The 22,243-nt window shown below is 39.4% G+C and overlaps 1 protein-coding gene across 1 annotated transcript; it reads right to left on the bottom strand.

Annotated features, from left to right (window-relative positions):
• Positions 1 to 9,914: 9,914 nt before the first annotated feature.
• On the bottom strand, positions 9,915 to 11,595 carry LOC111054218 (classical arabinogalactan protein 9-like). The gene is made up of 2 exons (XM_039443350.1): positions 11,510 to 11,595; positions 9,915 to 10,471 (listed from the first exon to the last, which is right to left on the bottom strand). Exons 1-2 carry the CDS (start codon positions 11,576 to 11,578, stop codon positions 10,040 to 10,042), a joined length of 501 nt encoding a protein of 166 aa, XP_039299284.1. The 5' UTR covers positions 11,579 to 11,595; the 3' UTR covers positions 9,915 to 10,039.
• Positions 11,596 to 22,243: the final 10,648 nt, after the last annotated feature.

Below are 22,243 nucleotides of genomic sequence, written 5' to 3'. Positions count from 1 at the left end.
ACTCATAGTATGTCCCATCTACTATATGGCAAACCAAAAAATCAATGATAACTCCTGTACTGGAGTTGCTCAGAACGTGGAAACCATTACAAGAGTAGAGGTCTATGAGAAGTTACTCTCAGCAGAAAATTGACGTTTTGAGCCATCACATTTCTCTAGAAATTCCCACTCATAATATGTGTAATGTACTATATGATAAATCAATTATAACTCCCGAACTAGGGGTGCTCAAAACGTGGAAACGTGCACAAGAGTAGGGGTTTATTCAAAGCCACTCTCTGGAGAAATTGACCTTATGAGCCATCACAGTTCTCAAGTAATTCCAACTCATAGCATGTCCCATGTACTATATGGTGAATCGAACAATCAATCACAACTCCTGAACTGGAGGTGCTTAGAACGTGGAAACCTGCACGAGGGTAGAGGTCTATGAGAATCTACTCTCAGCAGGAATTGACGTTTTGAGCCATCACAGTTCTCTAGTAATTCCCACTCATAATATGTCCCATTTACTATATGGTAAATCAAAAAATTCTATGATAACTCCTGAACTAGCGGTGCTCAAAACGTGGGAACCTGCACAAGAGTAGAGGTCTATGAGAAGCTACTCTCAGCAGAAAATTGACGTTTTGAGCCATCACATTTCTCTAGTAATCCCCACTCATAATATTTCCCATGTTCTAAATGGTGAATCAAAAAATCAATTATAACTCCTTTACTAGAGGTGCTCAGAACGTGTGAACCTGCACGAGAGTAGAGGTAAATGAGGAGTTACTCTCAGCAGAAATCAACGTTTTGAGCAATCAAAGTTCTCAAGTAATTCCCACTAATAGTAGGTTTACTGTACTATATAGTAAATCGAAAAATCAATGATAACTCCTTAATTTGAGTTGCTCAAAACGTGGAAACCTGCACAACAGTAGAGGTCCTTGAGAAGCCACTCCCAGTGGAAATTGACATTTTGAGCCATCACAGTTCACGAGTAATTCCCACTCATTGTATGTCCCATGTACTATATGGTGAATTGAAGAATCAATTATAACTCCTGAACTTGAGGTGCTCGGAACGTGGAAACCTGCACAAATGTAGAGATCTATGGGAAACTTCTTTCAGCAGAAATTGATGTTCTGAACCATCACAGATCTCTGGTGATTCTTACCCATAATATGTCCCATGTACTATATGGTAAATCAAAAAAATCAATTATAACTCCTGAACTGGAGGTGCTCCAAACGGGAGAACCTGCACAAGAGTAGGGGTCTATGAGAAGCTACTCTCAGCAGTAAATGAAAGTTTTGAGCCATCACAGTTCTCAAGTAATTCCCACTCATAATAGGGCAAGAGTACTTTATGGTAAATCAAAGGATCAATGATAACTCCTGAACTAGCATTGCTCAGAACGTGGAAACCTGCACAAGAGTTGAGGAACATCGGGAGCTACACTCTGCAGGAATGACCGTTTTGAGCCAACACATTTCTCTAGTAATTCCCACTCATAATAGGTTCAATTAACTGTATGGTAAACCAAAAAATCAATGATAACTCCTGAACTAGAGTTGCTCAAAACGTGAAAACCTGCACAAGAGTAGAGGTCTATGAGAAGCCATTCTCTGCAGAAATCGACCTTTTGAGCCATCACAGTTCTCAAGTAATTCAAACTCATAGCATGTCCCATGTACTATATGGTAAATCGAACAATCAATCACAACTCCTGAACTGGAGGTGCTCAGAACGTGGAAACCTGCAGAAGAGTAGAGGTCTATGGGAAGCTCCTCTCAGCAGAAATTGATGTTTTGAGCCATGAAAGTTCTCTAGTAAATCCCACTCATAGTATGTCCCATGTACTATATGGTAAATCAAAAAATCAATGATAACTCCAGAACTAGAGGTGCTCAAAACGTGGAAACCTGTACATGAGTAGAGGTCTATGGGAAGCCACTCCCATCGAAAATCGACTTTTTGAGTCATCACAGTTCACAAGTGATTCCCACTCATAGTAGGTTCAGAGTACTATATGGTAAATCAAGAAATCAATGATAACTCCTGTACTAGAGTTGCTCAGAACGTGGAAACCTGCACAAGGGTAGAGGTCTATGAGGAGCTACTCTCAGCAGAAAATTGACGTTTTGAGCCATCACATTTCTCTAGTAATTTCCACTCATAGTATGTCCCATGTACTATATGGTAAATCAAAAATCAATTAGAACTCTCGAACTAGAGGTGCTCAAAATGTCGAAATCTGCACAAGAGTAGAGGTCTATGAGAATCTACTCTCAGCAGGAATTGACGTTTTGAGATATCACAGTTCTTTAGTAATTCCCTCTCATAATATGTCCCATTTACTAAATGGTAAATCAAAAAAATCTATGATAACTCCTGAACTGGAGGTGCTCAAAACGTGGGAACCTGCACAAAAGTAGAGGTCTATGAGAATCTACTCTCAGCAGGAATTGATGTCCTGAACCATCACAGATCTCTAGTAATTCTTACTCATAGTATGTTCCATGTATTATATGATAAATCAATTATAACTCCCGAACTAGAGGTGCTCAAAACGTGGAAACCTGCACAAGAGTAGAGGTCTATAAGAAGCCACTCTCTGCAGAAATTAATGTTTTGAGCCATCACAATTTATTCTCAAGTAATTCCCACTAATAGTAGGTTTAATTAACTGTATGGTAAACCAAAAAATCAATGATAACTCCTGAACTAGAGTTGATCAAAACAGGGAAACCTGAGTAGTATAATAAGGCCGGTTCTGGAGCAATTGTGCTCCAGAACCGGGCTTAACCTCAAGGTCACCCAAGTTGACCAAACCTAACCTCAAGGTCACCCAAGTTGACCAAACCTAACCTCAAGGTCATCCAAGGTCACCAAACCTAACCTCAAGGTCATCTAGGTCAGCCAAACCTAACCTCAAGGTCATCTAGGTCAAACAAACGTAACCTCAAGGTCATCCAGGTCAACCAAACCTAGGTCATCTAGGTCAACCAAACCTAACCTCAAGGTCATCCAGGTCAAGCAAACCTAACCTCAAGGTCATCTAGGTCAACCAAACCTAACCTCAAGGTCATCTAGGTCAACCAAACCTAACCTCAAGGTCATCTAGGTAAACAAAACTCAACCTCAAGGTCATCTAGGTCAACCAAACCTTACCTCAAGGTCATTAAAAGAAAAAAAAATAAAATTAAAAATACATAAAATCAAATCGGGAATAAATGGGAAGAAAGGGGAAAAAAATCCCTAGGATCTTGAACTGGGGCTATAAAAGGAGTGAGACATTGTATCTTATGCAGTCGTGCTGCCAGTATGTGTGTGTGTGATTTTCGTGTATTGGTTTTGGATTACTTTCATCTTTATCAACATCAAGAGTAAGTACCAGTGCATTTTATAGTTATATATATATTCATATTATATTCCTGATTTGACAATGAAATTTAAAAGAGTTGAATTTTAAAGTAGTTTGAGACTGTCAATTGAATTCCAAAATGACTTAAATTCAAAAAAATGACTAGTTTAATTGTGAATTAGGTTCCAATACATAGAGTAAATGACATAGTCAAAAATGACTAGTGTAATTATGAATTAGGTTTCAATACATAGAGTAAATGACATAGTCAAAAATGAGTAGTTTAATTGTGAATTAGGTTCCAATACATACAAGTTGAGAGTTTAATTGTGAATTATGTTCTTTGAAATGGTGGTTGTAATTCATCCTAACCTAAAAAACGTATAACAAGTCTTTACCATAGAATTAGGCTGTACCCACAGTATGTTTGACATTGATAATGTGTATGTCGTTTCAGACATAGAAGTAGATCCCCTATCATGAAGTAGATCCTAGACCCCCATTCACATTCCCCCACCCATCATACAGCTCCCGACCATCATCCCCTAGAACATTTGATATAAACATCTATGAATCTCCATCCCCGACACACCCGACCCACGATCCTAGATATTGATACTGATTCACCGCCTTCATCCCCAACATCTGTTGATAGTGATGAAGGTATATATATATATATAATATATATATATATAGAGTTGAATACTGCATACCATACTTATACAATATTGTTTTGCATTGTTCCAGATGAGCAAAGCTGCACGATGTCAAGAAACAGCAAACTCAGTGGACGAGCCAAGGATGAGCCTGCCAAATTGATAGATTTGAGAAAGATAATCCAGAGGTATCAGTTAATATTTATGGTGTGGATGAGAAGAACGTTATATTTCCAAGAAGAGTTGGAAATGCAATGAAGGCAGATCACTTTGATCTTCTCCTCTCTGTGAGAGTAATGATGATGATGATGATGATGAAAACAGCACCCTTGAGGATGACAATGAACATAAATTAAAAAGCCACTACTGCTACATTGAAAATTTTGAAAGACTTTTGGGATCCCAACTCACAAAACATCAACATAAAATTATCATCTGCAGACGATGTTTCATCCATTACACCCAGAAAAGAGATGGAGAACGCAGGATGGCTGTGCATGAGGAGTATTGTGCTAGCAATAATACAGCAAGAATCATCATGCCACAGGTTGGAAAAGATGGTAAACCTCCAAACTTAAAGTTTGAGAAACATGTGCAAAAGTTTAGATTACCTATTGTAGCATACGCCGATTTTGAGTGCATCCTGGAGAAACCTGATGGAGACAATGAACAATGGATTGGTAAAGCTACCAAAGTTATCCAGTATCATCGGGCAATGAGTTACTGCTTATACTTTGTGCAGGACCCAGATTTGGAAGATTCCTGGCTGACAATCACTAACCTAATCCCTCATGAGCCGATTGTCTACAGGGGTCCTGATGCCGCCAAACATTTCATGAAGACCCTCACCATGTATGCAAAAGATTCAGATGAGGCAATTGATTGTAGGAATATCAAGTCGTTCCCACTAACCAAAAGAGAGCGAGCACGACATAATGCTGCCGATTTCTGTGAGGCCTGCAATGAGCGGTTCAATAAAGATAAGGTGTATGACCATTGTCATATAACTGGTATCTACCGGAATGCATTGTGTCATAAATGCAACTTGCAGTGACAGCGACAATCATTCATACTGGTGTTTCTCCACAACTCTTCAAACTATGATACACACCTCATTATTCCAGAGCTGGGTAGAGATAAGGATCAGCTGTCTGTCATCCCAAACTCATCGGAAAAGTATATATCATTCACCATACGAATATCTTCAAAAATGCACCTTCGATTCATCGATACATTCCGGTTTTTCGCCTGATAGTTTAGACAATCTGGTCACCAACCCAGTCAAATCAGCATTGAATCCGGGAGACTTGTCCAAAGTGCTACCACATACTGCCAAAGTGTTTGGAAACAAATTGAGCCTTGTCTCAAGGAAAGGAGTGTTTCCATACGACTACTGCGATTCATGGCAGAGACTCAAAGAAACATTGCTACCGCCCAAAGAGGCATTTTTCAGCAAACTGGTTGATAGGAGTGCTAGCAGTGATGATTATGAACATGCTCAAACTGTGTGGAACCAATTCAGTTGTAGAACTCTGGGAGAGTACAGTGACCTATACTTGAAAACAGATGTTCTCCTGTTGGCTGATGTCTTTGAGAGCTTCCGCGATGTATGCATGAAGACTTATGATTTGGATTGTGCTCACTACTTTATATCCCCAGGCTTTTCCCTTGATGGCATGCTGGAATAAACTAAAGTTGAGCTTGAGCTCCTCACTGACTATGACATGTACATGTTTATCGAGCGAGGTATCAGAGGAGGAATAACAAATTGTATACACCATCATGCTGTAGCCAACAATGCCTATACAGGAGCGCCTATTGACCCCGAGAAGCCTACATCATATCTCCTGTACACAGTTGCGAACAACCTGTATGGCTGGGCAATGTGCCAACCACTTCCATGCCGGAAATTCCAGTGGATGAAGAAAGATGAGTTGGAGGGGGTGAGCAGAGGTATTGAGGGTGTTGGAGATGTTCAAAAGATTGACTACATCTTGGAGGTGGACATTGAGTACCCTTCCGAATTGCATGATGAGCACAATGATTTCCCATTTCTTGCAGAGAATAAGAAAACTCTTAAATCTAATCATGTACGACTCATGACAGCTCTAAGCAATCGTGAACATTATGTATGTCACTACCGCACCCTCAAGCAAACAGTACAACATGGATTGAAAATCACTAAAGTTCATTGAGGTGTAAGGTTTGAGCAGGAGGACTTCCTAGCACCCTACTTCATGCTAAACACCAGACTTCGACAACAGTCAAAGAACAAGTTTGAGAAAAATTCCTTCAAACTCATGAACAATGCCATGTTTGGTAAAACGATGAAGAATGTGCAGAAAAGAATGAGCATGGAGCTAGTGGATGATGAGAAGCGATTGAAGAAACTGATTGCTCGACCAGTGTACAAGGATCATATCATATTTGGAGAGAATATTTACGCTGTTACAATGCATGAAGAGAAAGTGGAGCTCAATAAGCCCATCTATATAGGGTTATCAGTGCTTGACATCAGCAAGACCCTTATGTACCAGTTCCACTACGATGTGATGAAACCTACGTACAAAGAGAACCTGCAACTGCTTTATCAGGATACTGACAGCTTATTCTACATCGTGAAAACTGAGAACCTATACAACGACATCATCAACAACCAGCAACTGAAAGATATCTTTGACACTTCAGAGTACCATGCAGACCACCCATGCTACTTGGATGCAAACAAAATGGTGCTTGGAAAGTTCAAAGACGAATATGCTGGCCGAGCGCCACTTGAGTATGTTGGCCTACGATCAAAGCTATATGCTTTTAGGTGTTACAATAGTGATCCAAATCAGCTGACAAGTGGATTGATAAAAAAAGCTAAAGGAGTGAGGAGACCAATACTTGGGCGAGAACTCTCAAGAATGCATCCAGATGCTGAACGTTACATAGGCTTCCAAGACTATCTGGATTGTCTATATGGTGATGAGGATATCTATAGAGAACAAGTGATGTTTGGCACTAGGAAACATCAGATCATGACTCAAGTCATGAGAAAGAAGGCACTGAGCAAAGCTTATGAGAAGAGGTATATTCTAGATGATGGAATTACAACTCTTGCACATGGACATTACAAGATCCCCACTCTAGCACACATTGATGAGGAGAAGGATGAGGAGGCAGAGGAGGAGGATGAGGATGAGGAGGAGGAGGAGGAGGATTATGATGTGGAGGAAGAGATGATTGACTCTCGAGAAATTCCCAAGGTTCAGGCAGCTAGCAGTACTACAACAGCTAAACGGCTACATTCCTCATCACATGATGAGCTCATTGATAAAGTCAATGAGTCGGGAAGCAGTACTATCCCTGCTAAACGGTCATGTCCCTTATCAAATGATGAGCTTGCTGATATGATCAATGACTATAAAATAGATGGTGATGCATCCCAGTACAGCATTCTGAGAAAATTGCTTGAAAAGTGAGTCATACCTTATGCCCGGAAGTGTCAACAAATCCACTGCGCACATGTCTTCACCCTTCACATCGCAAGACTTTTTGGAAGCGGTCATCATCAGTTGAGGTCTGTGCACCGTGCTGTAAAAAACTAGCATCAGCTGCAACTAGAACTCCAGCTACTACTCCAGCTAGTACTCCTGCTGTTACCACTACCACTGCTCCAGACCCAGTGCCAACATCAGCCTGCAGTGGAGCAAGCAGATATGTGTGAGTGCAGAGTGCAGTAACCAGCAACCAATGGATTGTACAACCATTCCTGAAGTTTGGAGATAAGGACCTACCAGAACCGTTTGGAACAGCTCAAAACTTTCTAGAGACACTAACATCCATCTTTCATGATGCCGAAGTGTCAAGCTATACCAATCTATGTGAGGGAGCAGCCATCTTGAAATTCTCATTCAGCAGAGGATTCTGCGAAATAAGTGATAGATTGGGTGAATTATATCACTGGATAGTTCTCGATATATTGGACTGAATCTATTGAATTGTAATGTAAATAATCTTATTATTCATATGAATGCTCAGTTTATATATTATGCTATGTATCAATAAAAGAGAGAGTGTGTTATTTCGAGAGAAAGATGTTGTACATCTTATTCCATACACCCTTCAACTTCTAGAGTAAGCACTGTTAGACATTTAAGGTATAGTAAATATAATAGGAAGCATCCTTCTATGATAAACTTGTCTTTATCATACCATGTAGGAAGTTCATGATGGTTGAGCTCAACAGCCTGATGCCTATATAAATGCTAATTAGCAAGTTCATATATCCAGTATGGATAAGACAGTATTAGCACAAGAGCTGCACAAGCAAGCTTGTTGGAATTTCCCAACAAGAAAGGTTACAGTCAAAGGTCTTTTTGACCTCTATCAAGCTGACCTTGTTGAGATGATACCATATGCTCAACAGAACAAAGGTTATAGATACATAATTACTATTTTCAATTGTCTTAGTAAGTTTGCCTTTGCTATACCAATTAAAAGCAAGTCAGCTGATGATGTGGTCAAGGCAATCAGATACAGAAAATAACTCTTTCCTTATTCCTACTGGGGTTATGCTCTAGAACATCTAGCTTGATTCTAATTTCATAATTCGAATCTATGTTGGGGTTCTCAAATTCTTCCTCTATCCAATAGTTTGACACATACAATGCTTCCAGGTTTTCAAACTGTAAAATATATCAACTATTGTTCCTACAGTATACATAGTATAGGAGTTATGAGAAGGGTAGATTTTGTCATTATTGTAATCAAACAGGTATATTGTAGGAACAATAGTTAAGAGTACAAGGCATGATACATCTCACATCCTGCACTATCAAAAATTGTCATCAACTCCTATAGTAAATTTCACTCGGAAACATGTATGGATAGTCATATAGTGCAGGGTGTGAGATGCATCTTGAGACTAGTGTTTGGTTAAAGCTGTTTCTTATATATACTGAATCAACAGGTGGTGGAATAAAAACAAATGTTGGATAATAATAATCATATAATTGGATATGAAACATGGAATATAGAAATACAGAATAAAATATAGTGTGAATATAGAATGATATAGACATACAGAAAAATATGCATATGGAATACAGAATAATAATAATATTAAGATAGGAATATACACCTCATACCTGTATGGAGGTTGGATAATAATAGATATATAATTGGATATGAAACATGGAATATAGAAATACAGAATAAAATACAGTGCAAATATAGAATGATATAGACATACAGAAAAGTATGCATATAGAATACAGAATAATAATATTATGATAGGAATATACACCTCATACCTGTATGGAGGTTGGATAATAATAAATATATAATTGGATATGAAACATGGAATATAGAAATACAGAATAAAATACAGTGCAAATATAGAATGATATAGACATACAGAAAAATATACATATTGAATATAGAATAATAATATTATTATAGGGATATACACCTCATACCTGTATAGAGAGTATTTTTCTCACAGTTCTAAAAATCGAAAAATACTCTCCATACTGGTACGTCACACCCGAAGTCTCTGGTGCCGTTCTTGCTGTACGATCAGCATAGCCAGCTCTAGATCAATGGATGGATAGTGGATTTCCAGATCTCCAATCCTTCGATCTAGAGCTGGCCGTCTATCTACACGCAGGAGTAGTGGAGTGATAAGCTCGTGTTGAGCTGCCACTCTTATCATACCTACTAATCTCCCAAAAACGCCCAGAGACCTCCGATGCTCTGGAGTGGGGGGTTCATAATTGAGCAGATCCTGCTCAATTAACATGAGGGTTATCAAGAATATTAATCTTGCCTGATTAAATATGCTTGATGAGATCTCCTGGACCCCATGTACCGAGCAGGAGTTGGGGGGAAGGGGGCTATAATCCGCAGTCTGCGGACGACCCTCCTTCATTGTCTATTCAACAATGCATGAGAGGGTCGTCCTCGGCCATAGCCCCTCTCCCTCTCAACCTCCCTCTGGATGGGCGAACCTGCTCTATAAAACTCCCCTACTCAGAATCGCGCCTCCTCACCCCCATCCCCCTCCAGCAGCAGCAGTGGTCGGGTTGCTGCTGGAGCCGGCGGCGGTGGTGGGCTGACTGGTGGAGATGGTGGGGCGACTGGTGGCGATGGTGGGGCGACTTGCAGTGGTGGTGGGGTGACGGGCGGCTGGTGGTGGGGTGACTGGTGGCGGCGGTGGGGATGTAGCTGTTGGTGGCGGCAGTGGTGACTGGGGATGGTTTGATGACTGGTGGCGATGGTGGGACGACTGGTGGCAGTGGTGGGGCGACTGGTGGTGATGGTGAGGCGACTTGTGGCGGTGGTGGGGTGAGGATGTAGCTGTTGGTGGTGGCAGTGGTGGGGATGTAGCTGTTGGAGGTGGCTGTGGTGGTGGAGAAGCGACTGGTGCATCCAGTCGCCTCAACCACTCCTCTAACCCAATATTATTAATCTCAGCTAGCTATAAAGAAAGAAAAATACTATGGATTAAACAGTAATAGAATACATTCCAATTTTACATTTCAAAGTATACAAAAATGAATTGAACCTTGTAGAGCTGGTAAGACAGATTAATATTCAGTACCAGCATATGGTTTCAAAATGGTGGGGTGGGCTTGAATATATAGACCGGAACCGCATTCGTCCTTGTTAGGTCTCTGAAGTGAAATTTTGAAACATGTTAATCATCAGCCAAGAGGAGTTTGGTGCATAATGATCACGTCCAAGGTTGTCTCATGGTAAGCTTGTATATGATTGTAATTAGTATATCCTTATCTATGAATGTTGCTACATTGTGCTGTGAGATGAGTGAAAACTACAACAAGAAATGACAAACTTTGATATACCGATTTTCAATGAACTTTCATTGGAGATAAATCCCATTAAAGCATTACATAATGTTATTCAGTTTGATTGGTTCTATGTTGAGGATGTAAGATTTGGTGAGAATGATTTAATTTATATCAATATAGATTCAGAAGACAACTTTGAATTCACTATTATTCTTCCAAAAGAATATTCAACTGTGCTGAATACACACACATACAACATAAAAAGTTTTAAAAGGAAAAGATTGGATTTGAATGTTACTGCAGGACATGTATTCTTGAAAGAATGGTAAAATCTCATCCTAGTTGTCAAGCACATCTGGAATTTATGACAGTAAGAAGTTCGTTCCACTTAAATCTAGCAGAAGTTCGTTTCACTTAAATCTGTTACTAGATTGCCTTTCTCTCTCACACATATCTCTCTCTCTCCCTCTGTTATAAATCAACATCAAATAGACTGTGACGAAATGTAATTGAGCATGACTGAATGTAATTAGGTATGACTATATCAACTAGAGCATGACTAGAGAGAGAGAGAGAGTATCAAATCCATACTTCTCATCTACTAATAATGAAGTATGTATAAATAAATATGAATATTTATACATAGATATTGAATACTTATAATGAAGTGAATATAGATAGAGGAAAAGTTCTCATAGAGTACATACCGCTTCATCATCGATGTTAACTACCCCCTTTTTTACCAGGAGTTCTTCCAACTCCAAGTATAGCGACATCACTACTGAGTGTGTGAGAGCTTCTAACACATTGAAGAAGATTTACCACAATTTATTGAATTTTTTTATCTCCCCACCATGCAAAAAACGGGATTGTGTAGGATATTTCCTTATGGATAAGCCGACTTTATCGTTAGGAGACGATATGTATATTTCCAATGAAAAAAGTATAGAAATAATAAGTTTGTGAGTAAAGCTGTTTATGGTTTCCTGTTCTAGAAATTGCTCCACTTCTTGACTGCATATCCTTTCCATTCAATGATTTCCTAACAATTTTTCTTATGATTAGGAAAAAACATCCTATTATCTCATTTACTCAAAACAATGTTTCCTCTATTCCTTCCACTCTAATAAAAATAAAAGCAGGATATATGTGGTGTAAATCATTTCCCGCGAACTCTATTCTTAGTCCAGGTGTGAATTTGTTCAATTATGAAGTGTTTATTCCTTTCACTCTTATCAAAATTGAAACAGGATATGTGGTGCAAATTATCTAGTTCTATAAAAACTTATTACTTCACTTCGCTAAAAGCAATCCACTGCTGATAGTCTCACATTCCATGTATCAAATTCCAAAGTCGCATGAAGTTGTAGGAAGGATTACCAACAACCCTTGGCTGCATTACTGTTACAACTCACGCATCGAATGCGAAAAGCTTAATTGAGAGATCCATACATAGTAAAACATCATTGGAAATGCCAATTTTGTATAAAATTAAAGCTCTATATGATTTCATTATAATAACTACCGATTGCATTAATTTGATGCCAGGGGTGATAGAATGAGAAAAGAATAAGAGAATTCTCTGATAACATTAAGCTTTTTTAAGAAATGGCCTCTTTTTTATGAATTTAAAAAATAACGCTCTCCAACTCTTGATGTTAAAAAAAAATTCAATGGGAGAATCATCCACGGTCATTCATTTTTAGTAGAAATTCAAGTTTGAATATAACTTGAAAGATATTGACCAAAGTGGAATTGTCTGTCATATCAGCTCCATTCATGAATGAAAATCCTTGGCCTTATACTGAAATGAAATTGAATAATCCAATATTAACTCAATATACTCACTGTTCTCTGTACGGCTTCTGAAATCATTAGAATGGAATAGAAGTTACCAAGTACCTTTTTTGTATTCTCCAATTCATTGATTCTGATAGAAATTCCCAAATCATGAACCTGAAATTCAGATTCATCCCAGTTCTGAATTGAAACGAAACCATTTATACTAATAAATTTATAAATTTCAATTCATAACATCATATAATATCATAACTCACTAATACTTTACTTTGTTAGCACTATATGACTATCCATAGATGTTTCCAAGAGAAATTTACTATGGGATGATGACAATTTTCGAAAGTGTAGGATGTGAGATGTACTCTTAACTATTGTTCCTACAATATACCTGTTTGATTGCAATAATGACCAATTCTAGCCTTCTTGTAACTCCTATACTATGTATACTTTAACAACTATGTCCAAGCTCATTGCAGCTTGTTGTAAGTGAACAGTGACTAAACAGTAACTGAACAGTGACTGAACAGTAATTGAACTGACTGACTGATCAGTAATTGAACTGACTGACCACTGAGTGGACGACCCAATTATGCCATACAGACATGTGACAGGAGGAGTGAGGGTCATTGAGAATGTCCATATGTCATGTCTGAACATGGAGTGGGAATCGTTGAAGATATCTATCTTCAATACCATTTTGATCTCTAGAACAGCATGACCATGTTGATCTAGAATCTCCCATGGACATCTTGATCCAGTAGGTCTACCATGGACATATTGATCTGGAGTGATAGGTCTCCATGACCATGTAGAGTGATAGGTCTTGCATGACCATCTTGAGCTAGAGTCCTTAATGCTGGTGGGCGCGGCCATTGGCTCTGTGACAGAGGGTGGTGGAGTGGGGGTCATTGAAATTGCATCGCCGAAAGTAAAGTAGGGTGATTTTTTACCTATATGAATTAATGAAACTCTCAATCAATGGTTAACACACAAAATGAGGTTTATTTCATACATGTTTACATCATTACATGAGAGTAGTTTTAGACAGTGGATCAGCCAATGAGGGTTTATTTCTTTATTATCATATTACAAATGGTTATACATTTTCAATATTATTTGACTTTCTCAAACAGAAGTTTTAGACAGTGGAACAGCCAATGAGGGTTTATTTCTTTATTAACATATTACAAATGGTAATACATTCGATATAATTTTAATTCTTGAAAATAGTCAAGAATCATGAGTAATAGTCTCAGTCTATGAGTATTTCCTGTCGAGTACATTTTGTACACACTCATGTTTACTGGCTCAGCAGTAGTGACACTCTTGAACATTGTGTTGGTGTATTGAGATGGTGCAAAGACTTGTAGTATTTCATGCTCTTTTTCAAGGTCGATTGTGATTCTCTCTCCATATCTAGTTGTAAGTCTCCGCACCGCCTTCATGTCATACAGCTGTCCCTGCTGCAGGTCCTTCATGTTGCCGAATATTAATGGTTTTATGTCCTCTCCATCAACAAAGATTTGATTTGCGGTTGCTGGCCCACTGGTAGAGGTATTGGCTGGACCACTGACAGAGCTGTAAGCACCCTCAATGTTTGACATCTGCAATTCAAAATATTCATTGTTTCAGAAATCAGTTATTACAATAATACTTTCCATTATCATACAGCAAACTTACTGGTGATTCTTTATCACCATCTGGTATCAATGACATTTGACTGAGTTGACATCTGACTGAATTGGAAGCAGTAACAATGGGTATTACAGGTTTAGGGGATGATATGGAGATTGGATACATTCTAGAGGTGAACATTGAGTACCCTTCTGAATTGTATGAGCACAATGACTTCCCATTTCGCAAAGAGAACAAGGAAACTCTTAAATCTAATCATGTACGACTCATGACAGCTCGAAGCAACCGTGAACAATATGTATATCACTACCGCACTCTAAAACAGGCAGTACAGCATGGATTGAAAATCACTTAAGTTCATCGAGGTGTAAGGTTTGAGCAGGAGGACTTCCTAGCACCCTACATCATGCTTAATACAAAGCTAAGACAGCAGTCAAAGAACAAGTTTAAGAAGAATTTCTTCAAACTCATGAACAATGCCGTGTTTGTTAAAACAATGGAGAATGTGCGAAAAAGAATGAGCATGGAGCTAGTGAATGATGAGAAGCGTTTGAAGAAACTGATTGCTCGACCAGTGTACAAGGATTGTATCATATTTGGAGAGAATATTTGCGCTGTTACAATGCATAAAGAGAAAGTGGAGCTCAATAAGCCAATCTATATAGGGTTATCAGTGCTTGACATCAGCAAAACCCTCATGTACGAATTCCATTATAACATCATGAAGCCCATCTACAAGGACCGTCTTCAACTCTCATATCAAGATCTGATAGCTTGTTCTACCTTGTCAGGACAGAGGACATGTACAAAGATATCATCAACAACCAGCAACTGAAAGATACCTTTGACACTTCAGAGTACCCTACAGACCACCCTTTAAGAGATCTCTTCTGGTGGACAAGGAGTTCCACACTTGTCCCAGCTGCTTCATCTAACCAATCCTCTTCATCCATTCCATAGTCTAAAATCTCCTCGGCAGGTGGAGGACTACCTGCTTGCTGTTGTCTGTCTCTGAAGGCAACTCCCCACTCGGGGTTGTAAGGAGGAGGTGGATCATCCTCAGGTTCAACTGCATTGTAAACCTGAGGATTAACTATCTCCCCATCATTCTCCCACAGCTCAATCCGGGCTAGAGACTCCAATTCTTGTGAAGGGAAAGCTGGCGTTGGAGTCTGGTTTTGACTAGAATTCTACAATCCCCAATTCCTAAGGTACTCCTCCGAGTTTGCTAGCTCCCAGTTCTCAAGAGGCATGGGTGGCGTGGGAACTGTAGGGATCACCCAGTTCCTTGTTGAAGTTTGTATTATTGGATCCTGCGGTGAGGCTGATTGGTGTGATGAGGGGCTACTGTCAAATTGAAGCCGTCTTGGCCTTGGCCAGTGGGATGATTGGCGGCGGTGGTGGGGCGACTGGCGGTGATGGTGGGGCGACTGGTGACGATGGTGAGGCGACTGGTGACAATGGTGGGGCGACAGGTGACGATGGTGGGGCGACTGGTGACGATGGTGGGGCGACTGGTGACGATGGTGGGGCGACTGGTGGTGATAGTGGGGCAACTGGTGACATTGGTGGGGTGACTGGTGACGATGGTGGGGTGACTGGTGACGATGGTAGGGCGACTGGTGACGGTGGTGGGCTGACTGGCGGCGGTGGTGGGGTGATGGGTGGCGGTTGGATGACTGGTGGTGGCGGTTGGATGACTGGTGTTGTGGATTGAGGTCTACTTCTGATGAGCAATCCATCAATGATAAGCAAACTCCATCCACTGGAATTTATTTCGAATTTCGACTCCTCATCCAGTAGGGTCATGCATGCCTGGTTGATGATGTCTGAAAGATTGATGATACTGAAGATGGTGTAGTTTGGAGTTTTGAAGGCAACATTCTGAAACTCTTCTTGTTCGAAGAAGGTCTTATCAAGGGTGCTGCGGAAATATGTTGCCTCCAATACTAGATTGAACTTCATTGCTCCATGTGTCTGCAGTTGCTGACTGATGATGTGAACAATTTTATCCTTCAGACCGCTCAGAAAGGTGTGGAAATCTTTGGCAGGCTCATCCTTGTATGCATTATTGTAGTATAGAGTTGTGAGTCGGGATTTAAATGCCTCCTCCAGAACAACAAACTCGTCCACAGAGTTTGCTGTTTGTTGACATCGTGCAGCTTTGCTCATCTGGAACAATGCAAAACAATATTGTATAAGTATGGTATGCAGTATTCAACTCTCTATATATATATATATATATATATATATATATATACCTTCATCAATATCAATATCTAGGATCGTGGTTCGGGTGTGTTGGGGATGGAGGTTCATAGATGTTTATATCGAATGTTCTAGGGGATGATGGGGTGGGGGAATGTGAATGGGGGTCTAGGATCTACTTTATGATAGGGGATCCAATTCTATGTCCGAAACGGCATACACATTATCAATGTCAAACATACTGTGGGTACAGCCTAATTCTATGGTAAAGACTTGTTATATGTTTTTTAGGTTAGGATGAATTACAACCACCAACTCAAAGAACATAATTCACAATTAAACTCTCAACTTGTATGTATTGGAACCTAATTCACAATTAAACTACTCATTTTTGACTATGTCATTTACTCTATGTATTGGAACCTAATTCATAATTACACTAGTCATTTTTTGAATTTAAGTCATTTTCAAATTTAATTGACAGTCTCAAACTACTCAAAAAACTCAACTCTTATAAATTTCATTGTCAAATCAGGAATATAATATAAATATATATATAACTATAAAATGCACTGGTACTTACTCTTGATGTTGAAAAAGATGAAAGTAATCCAGAACAAATACACGAAGATCACACACACACGTACTGGCAGCACGACTGCATAAGATATAATGTCCCACTCCTTGTAGAACAACTCCTTTTATAGCCCCAGTTCCAGATCCTGGGGATTTTTTTTCCCTTTTTTCCCATTTATTCCCGATTTGATTTTATGTGTTTTTAATTTTTTTTATATATATATATATATATTTTTTTTTTCTTTTGATGACCTTGAGGTTAGGTTTGGTTGACCTAGATGACCTTGAGGTTAGGTTTGGTTGACCTAGATGACCTAGAGATTGGGTTTGGTTGACCTGAATGACCTTGGGGTTAGGTTTGGTTGACCTAGATGACCTTGAGGTTAGGTTTGGTTGACCTAGATGACCTTGAGGTTAGGTTTGGTTGACCTAGATGACCTTGAGGTTAGGTTTGGTGACCTTGGATGACCTTGAGGTTAGGTTTGGTCAACTAGGGTGACCTTGAGGTCAAGGCCAGTTCTGAAGCACTTGTGCTCCAGAACCGGCCTTTTTATACTACTAACCTGCACAAGAGTAGAGGTCTATGAGAAGCCATTCTCTGCAGAAATTGACATTTTGAGCCATCACAGTTCTCAAGTAACTCCAACTTATAGCATGTTCCATGTACTATATGGTAAATCGAACAATCAATCACAACTCCTGAACTGGAGGTGCTAAGAACGTGGAAACCTGCACAAGAGTAGAGGTCTATGGGAAGCTACTCTCAGCGAAAATCGACGTTTTGAGTCATCACAGTTCACAAGTAATTCCCACTCATTGTATGTCCTGTGTACTATATGGTAAATCAAAGAATCAATTATAACTCCTGAACTAGAGGTGCTCAAAACGTGGAGACCTGCACAAGAGTAGAGGTCTATGAAAAGCTTCTCCCAGCAGAAATTAATGTTCTGAACCACCACAGATCTCTAGTAATTCTTACTCATAGTATGTCCTATGTACTATATGGAAAATCAAAAAATCAATTAAAACACCTGAACTGAAGGTGCTTCAAACGTGGGAACCTGCACAAGAGTAGAGGCCTATGAGAAGCTACTCTCAGCAAAAAATCAAAGTTTTGAGCCATCACAGTTCTCAAGTAATTCCCACTCATAATAGGTCAAGAGAACTATATGGTAAATCGAAAAATCAATGATACTCCCTGAACAAGAGTTGCTCAGAACGTGTAAACCTGCACAAGAGAAGAGGTCTACGGGAAGCTACTCAATTTAAAAATCAATCTAGTTCAAAAATCAATTTAAACTCCTGAACTAGTGGTGCTCAGAACATAGAAACCTGTACATGAGTAGAGGTTTATGATGAGCTACTCTCAGCGAAAATTGACGTTTTGAATCATCACATTTCTCAAGTAATTCCCACTCATAGTATGTCTCATGTACTATATGGTAAATCAAAAAATCAATGATAACTCCTGAACTAGAAGTGCTCAGAACGTGAAAACCTGCACAAGAGAAGAGGTCTATAGAAAGCTACTCTCGGCAGAAATTGACGTTTTGAACCATCAAAGTTCTCTAGTAATTCCCACTCATAGTATGTCTCATGAACTGTATGGTAAATCAAAAAATCAATTATAACTCCTAAACTTGAGGTGTTGAAAACGTGGAAACCTGCACAAGAGTAGAGGTCTATGAGAATCCACTCTCAACAGGAATTGACGTTCTGAGCTATCACAGTTCTCTAGTAATTCTCACTCATAGTATGTCCCATGTACTATATGGTAAATCAAAAAAATCTATAATAACTCCTGAACTAGAGGTGCTCAAAACGTGGGAATCTGCACAAGGAAGGAGGTTCATGGGAAGCTACTCTCAGCAGAAATTGACGTTTTGAGCCATAACAGTTCTCTAGTGATTCCCACTCATAATAGGTCCAGAGAACTATATGGTAAATCGAAGAATCAATGATACTTCCTGAACAAGAGTTGCTAAGAACGTGTAAAACTGCACAAGAGAAGAGGTCTACGGGAAGCTACTCGCTGCAGAAATTGACGTTTCGAGCCATCGAAGTTCTCTAGTAATTCCCACTCATAGTATGTCCCATGTACTATATGATTAATAAATTATCGATTTAAACTCCTGAACTAGTGGTGCTCAGAGCGTAGAAACCTGTACATGAGTAGAGGTTTATGATGAGCTACTCTCAGCGAAAATTGACGTTTTGAATCATCTCATTTCTCAAGTAATTCCCACTCATAGTATGTCTCATGTACTATATGGTTAATCAAAAAATCAATTATAACTCCTAAACTTGAGGTGTTGAAAACGTGGAAACCTGCACAATAGTAGAGGTCTATGAGAATCCACTCTCAACGGGAATTGACGTTCTGAGCTATCACAGTTCCCTAGTAATTCCCACTCATAGTATGTCCCATGTACTATATGGTAAATCGAAAAAATCTATTATAACTCCTGAACTGGAGGTGCTCAAAACGTGGAAATCTGCACAAGGAAGGAGGTTCATGGGAAGCTACTCTCAGCAGAAATTGACGTTCTGAGCCATAACAGTTCTCTAGTGATTCCCTCTCATAATATGTCCCATGTACTATATTGTAAATCAGAAAATCAATGATAATTACTGAACTAGAGGTGCTCGAAACGTGGAAACCTGCACAAAAGTGGGAGTCTATGTGGAGATACTATCTTCAGAAATTGACGTTTTGTGCCATCACAATTCTCAAGTAATTCCCACTAATAGTAGGTTCAATAACCTGTATGGTAAACCAAAAAATCAATGATAAATCCTGAACTGGAGTTGCTCAAAACGTGGAAATCTGCACAAGAGTAGAGGTCTATGAGAAGCCATTCTCTTCAGAAATTGACGTTTCGAGCCATCACAATTCTCAAGTAATTCCCACTTATAATAGGTTTTATTAAGTGTATAGTAAACCAAAAAATCAATGATTATTCCTGAACTAGAGTTGCTCAAAACGTGGAAACCTGCACAAGAGTAGAGGTCTATGAGAAGCCATTCTCTGCAGAAATTGACCTTTTGAGCCATCACAGTTCTCAAGTGATTTCAACTCATAGCATGTCCCATGTACTATATGGTTAATCGAACAATCAATCATAACTCCTGAACTGGAGGTGCTCAGAACGTGGAAACCTGCAGAAGAGTAGAGGTATTGGGAAGCTCCTCTCAGCAGAAATTGACGTTTTGAGCCATCACATTTCTCTAGTAATTCTCACTCATAATATTTCCCAAGTACCATATGGTGGATCAAAAAATCAATTATAACTTCTTTACTAGAGGTGCTCAGAACGTGGGAACCTGCACGAGAGTAGAGGTACATGGGGAGCTACTCTTAGCAGAAATTAACGTTTTGAGCCATCACAGTTTTCAAGTAATTCCCACTAATAGTAGGTTTACTGTACCATATAGTTAATCAAAAAATCAATGATAACTCCTGACTTGGAGTTGCTCAAAACGTGGAAACCTGCACAACAGTAGAGGTCTTTGAGAAGCCACTTCCAGTAGAAATTGACATTTTGAGCCATCACAGTTCACAAGCAATTCCCACTCATTGTATGTCCCATGTACTATATGGTGAATTGAAGAATCAATTATAACTCCTGAACTAGAGGTGCTCAAAACGTGAGAACCTGCACAAGAGTAGAGGACTATGAGAAGCTACTCTCAGCAGAAAATGAAAGTTTTGAGCCATCACAGTTCTCAAGTAATTCCATAGTGTAGAGGTCTATGGGAAGCTCCTTACAGCAGAAATTGATGTCCTGAACCATCACAGATCTCTGGTGATTCTTACCCATAGTATGTCCCATGTACTATATGGTAAATCAAAAAATCAATTATAACTCCTGAACTGGAGGTGCTCTAAACGGGAGAACCTGCACAAGAGTAGGGGTCTATGAGAGGCTACTTTCAGCAGAAAATGAAAGTTTCGAGCCATCACAGTTCTCAAGTAATTCCCACTCATAATAGGTCCAGAGTACTATATGGTAAATCAAAAAATCAATGATAACTCCTGAACTAGCGTTGCTCAGAACGTGAAAACCTGCACGAGAGTTGAGGTACATGGGGAGCTACTCTCAGCAGAAATTAACGTTTTGAGCCATCACATTTCTCAAGTAATTCCCACTCATAATAGGTTCAATTAACTGTATGGTAAACCAAAAAATCAATGATAACTCCTGAACTTGAGTTCTTCAAAACGTGGGAACCTGCACAAGAGTAGAGGTCTATGAGAAGCCAACCTCTGCAGAAATTGACTTTTTGAGCCATCACAGTTCTCAAGTAATTCCAACTCATAGCATGTCCCATGTACTATATGGTAAATCGAACAATCAATCACAACTCCTGAACTGGAGGTGCTCAGAACGTGGAAACCTGCAGAAGAGTAGAGGTCTATGGGAAGCTCCTCTCAGCAGAAATTGTTTCGAGCCATAAAAGTTCTCTAGTAAATCTCACTCATAGTATGTCCCATGTACTATATGGTAAATCAAAAAATCAATGATAACTCCAGAACTAGAGGTGCTCAAAACGTGGGAACCTGTACATGAGTAAAGGTCAATGGGAAGCCACTCTCAGCGAAAATCGACGTTTTGAGTCATCACAGTTCACAAGTAATTCCCACTCATAGTAGGTTCAATTAACTGTATGGAAAACCAAAAAATCAATGATAACTCCTGAACTAGAGTTGCTCAAAACGTGGGAACCTGCACAAGAGTAGAGGTCTATGAGAAGCCATTCTCTGCAGAAATTGACCTTTTGAGCCATCACAGTTCTCAAGTAATTCCAACTCATAGCATGTCCCATGTACTATATGGTAAATCGAACAATCAATCACAACTCCTGAACTGGAGGTGCTCAGAACGTGGAAACCTGCAGAAGAGTAGAGGTCTATGGGAAGCTCCTCTCAGCAGAAATTGTTTCGAGTCATAAAAGTTCTCTAGTAAATCTCACTCATAGTATGTCCCATGTACTATATGGTAAATCAAAAAATCAATGATAACTCCAGAACTAGAGGTGCTCAAAACGTGGAAACCTGTACATGAGTAGAGGTCTATGGGAAGCCACTCTCAGCGAAAATCGACGTTTTGAGTCATCACAGTTCACAAGTAATTCCCACTCATAGTAGGTTCAATTAACTGTATGGTAAACCAAAAAATCAATGATAACTCCTGAACTAGAGTTGCTCTAAACGTGGGAAC

The sequence above is a fragment of the Nilaparvata lugens genome, chromosome X (genome assembly GCF_014356525.2).
Source record: "Nilaparvata lugens isolate BPH chromosome X, ASM1435652v1, whole genome shotgun sequence".
Lineage (NCBI taxonomy): Eukaryota > Metazoa > Arthropoda > Insecta > Hemiptera > Delphacidae > Nilaparvata > Nilaparvata lugens.
This window is presented reverse-complemented; position numbering and strand designations above follow the sequence as displayed.

What these genes read in the sequence shown, in the direction of transcription:
- LOC111054218 (XM_039443350.1), bottom strand. Translation starts at nt 11,578, where the DNA reads ATGTCGCTATACTTGGAGTTGGAAGAACTCCTGGTAAAAAAGGGGGTA. An exon ending in TTAACATCGATGATGAAGCG is followed by an intron (nt 10,472 to 11,509) that starts GTATGTACTCTA and finishes CTTTCTTTATAG; the next exon opens with CTAGCTGAGATTAATAATAT.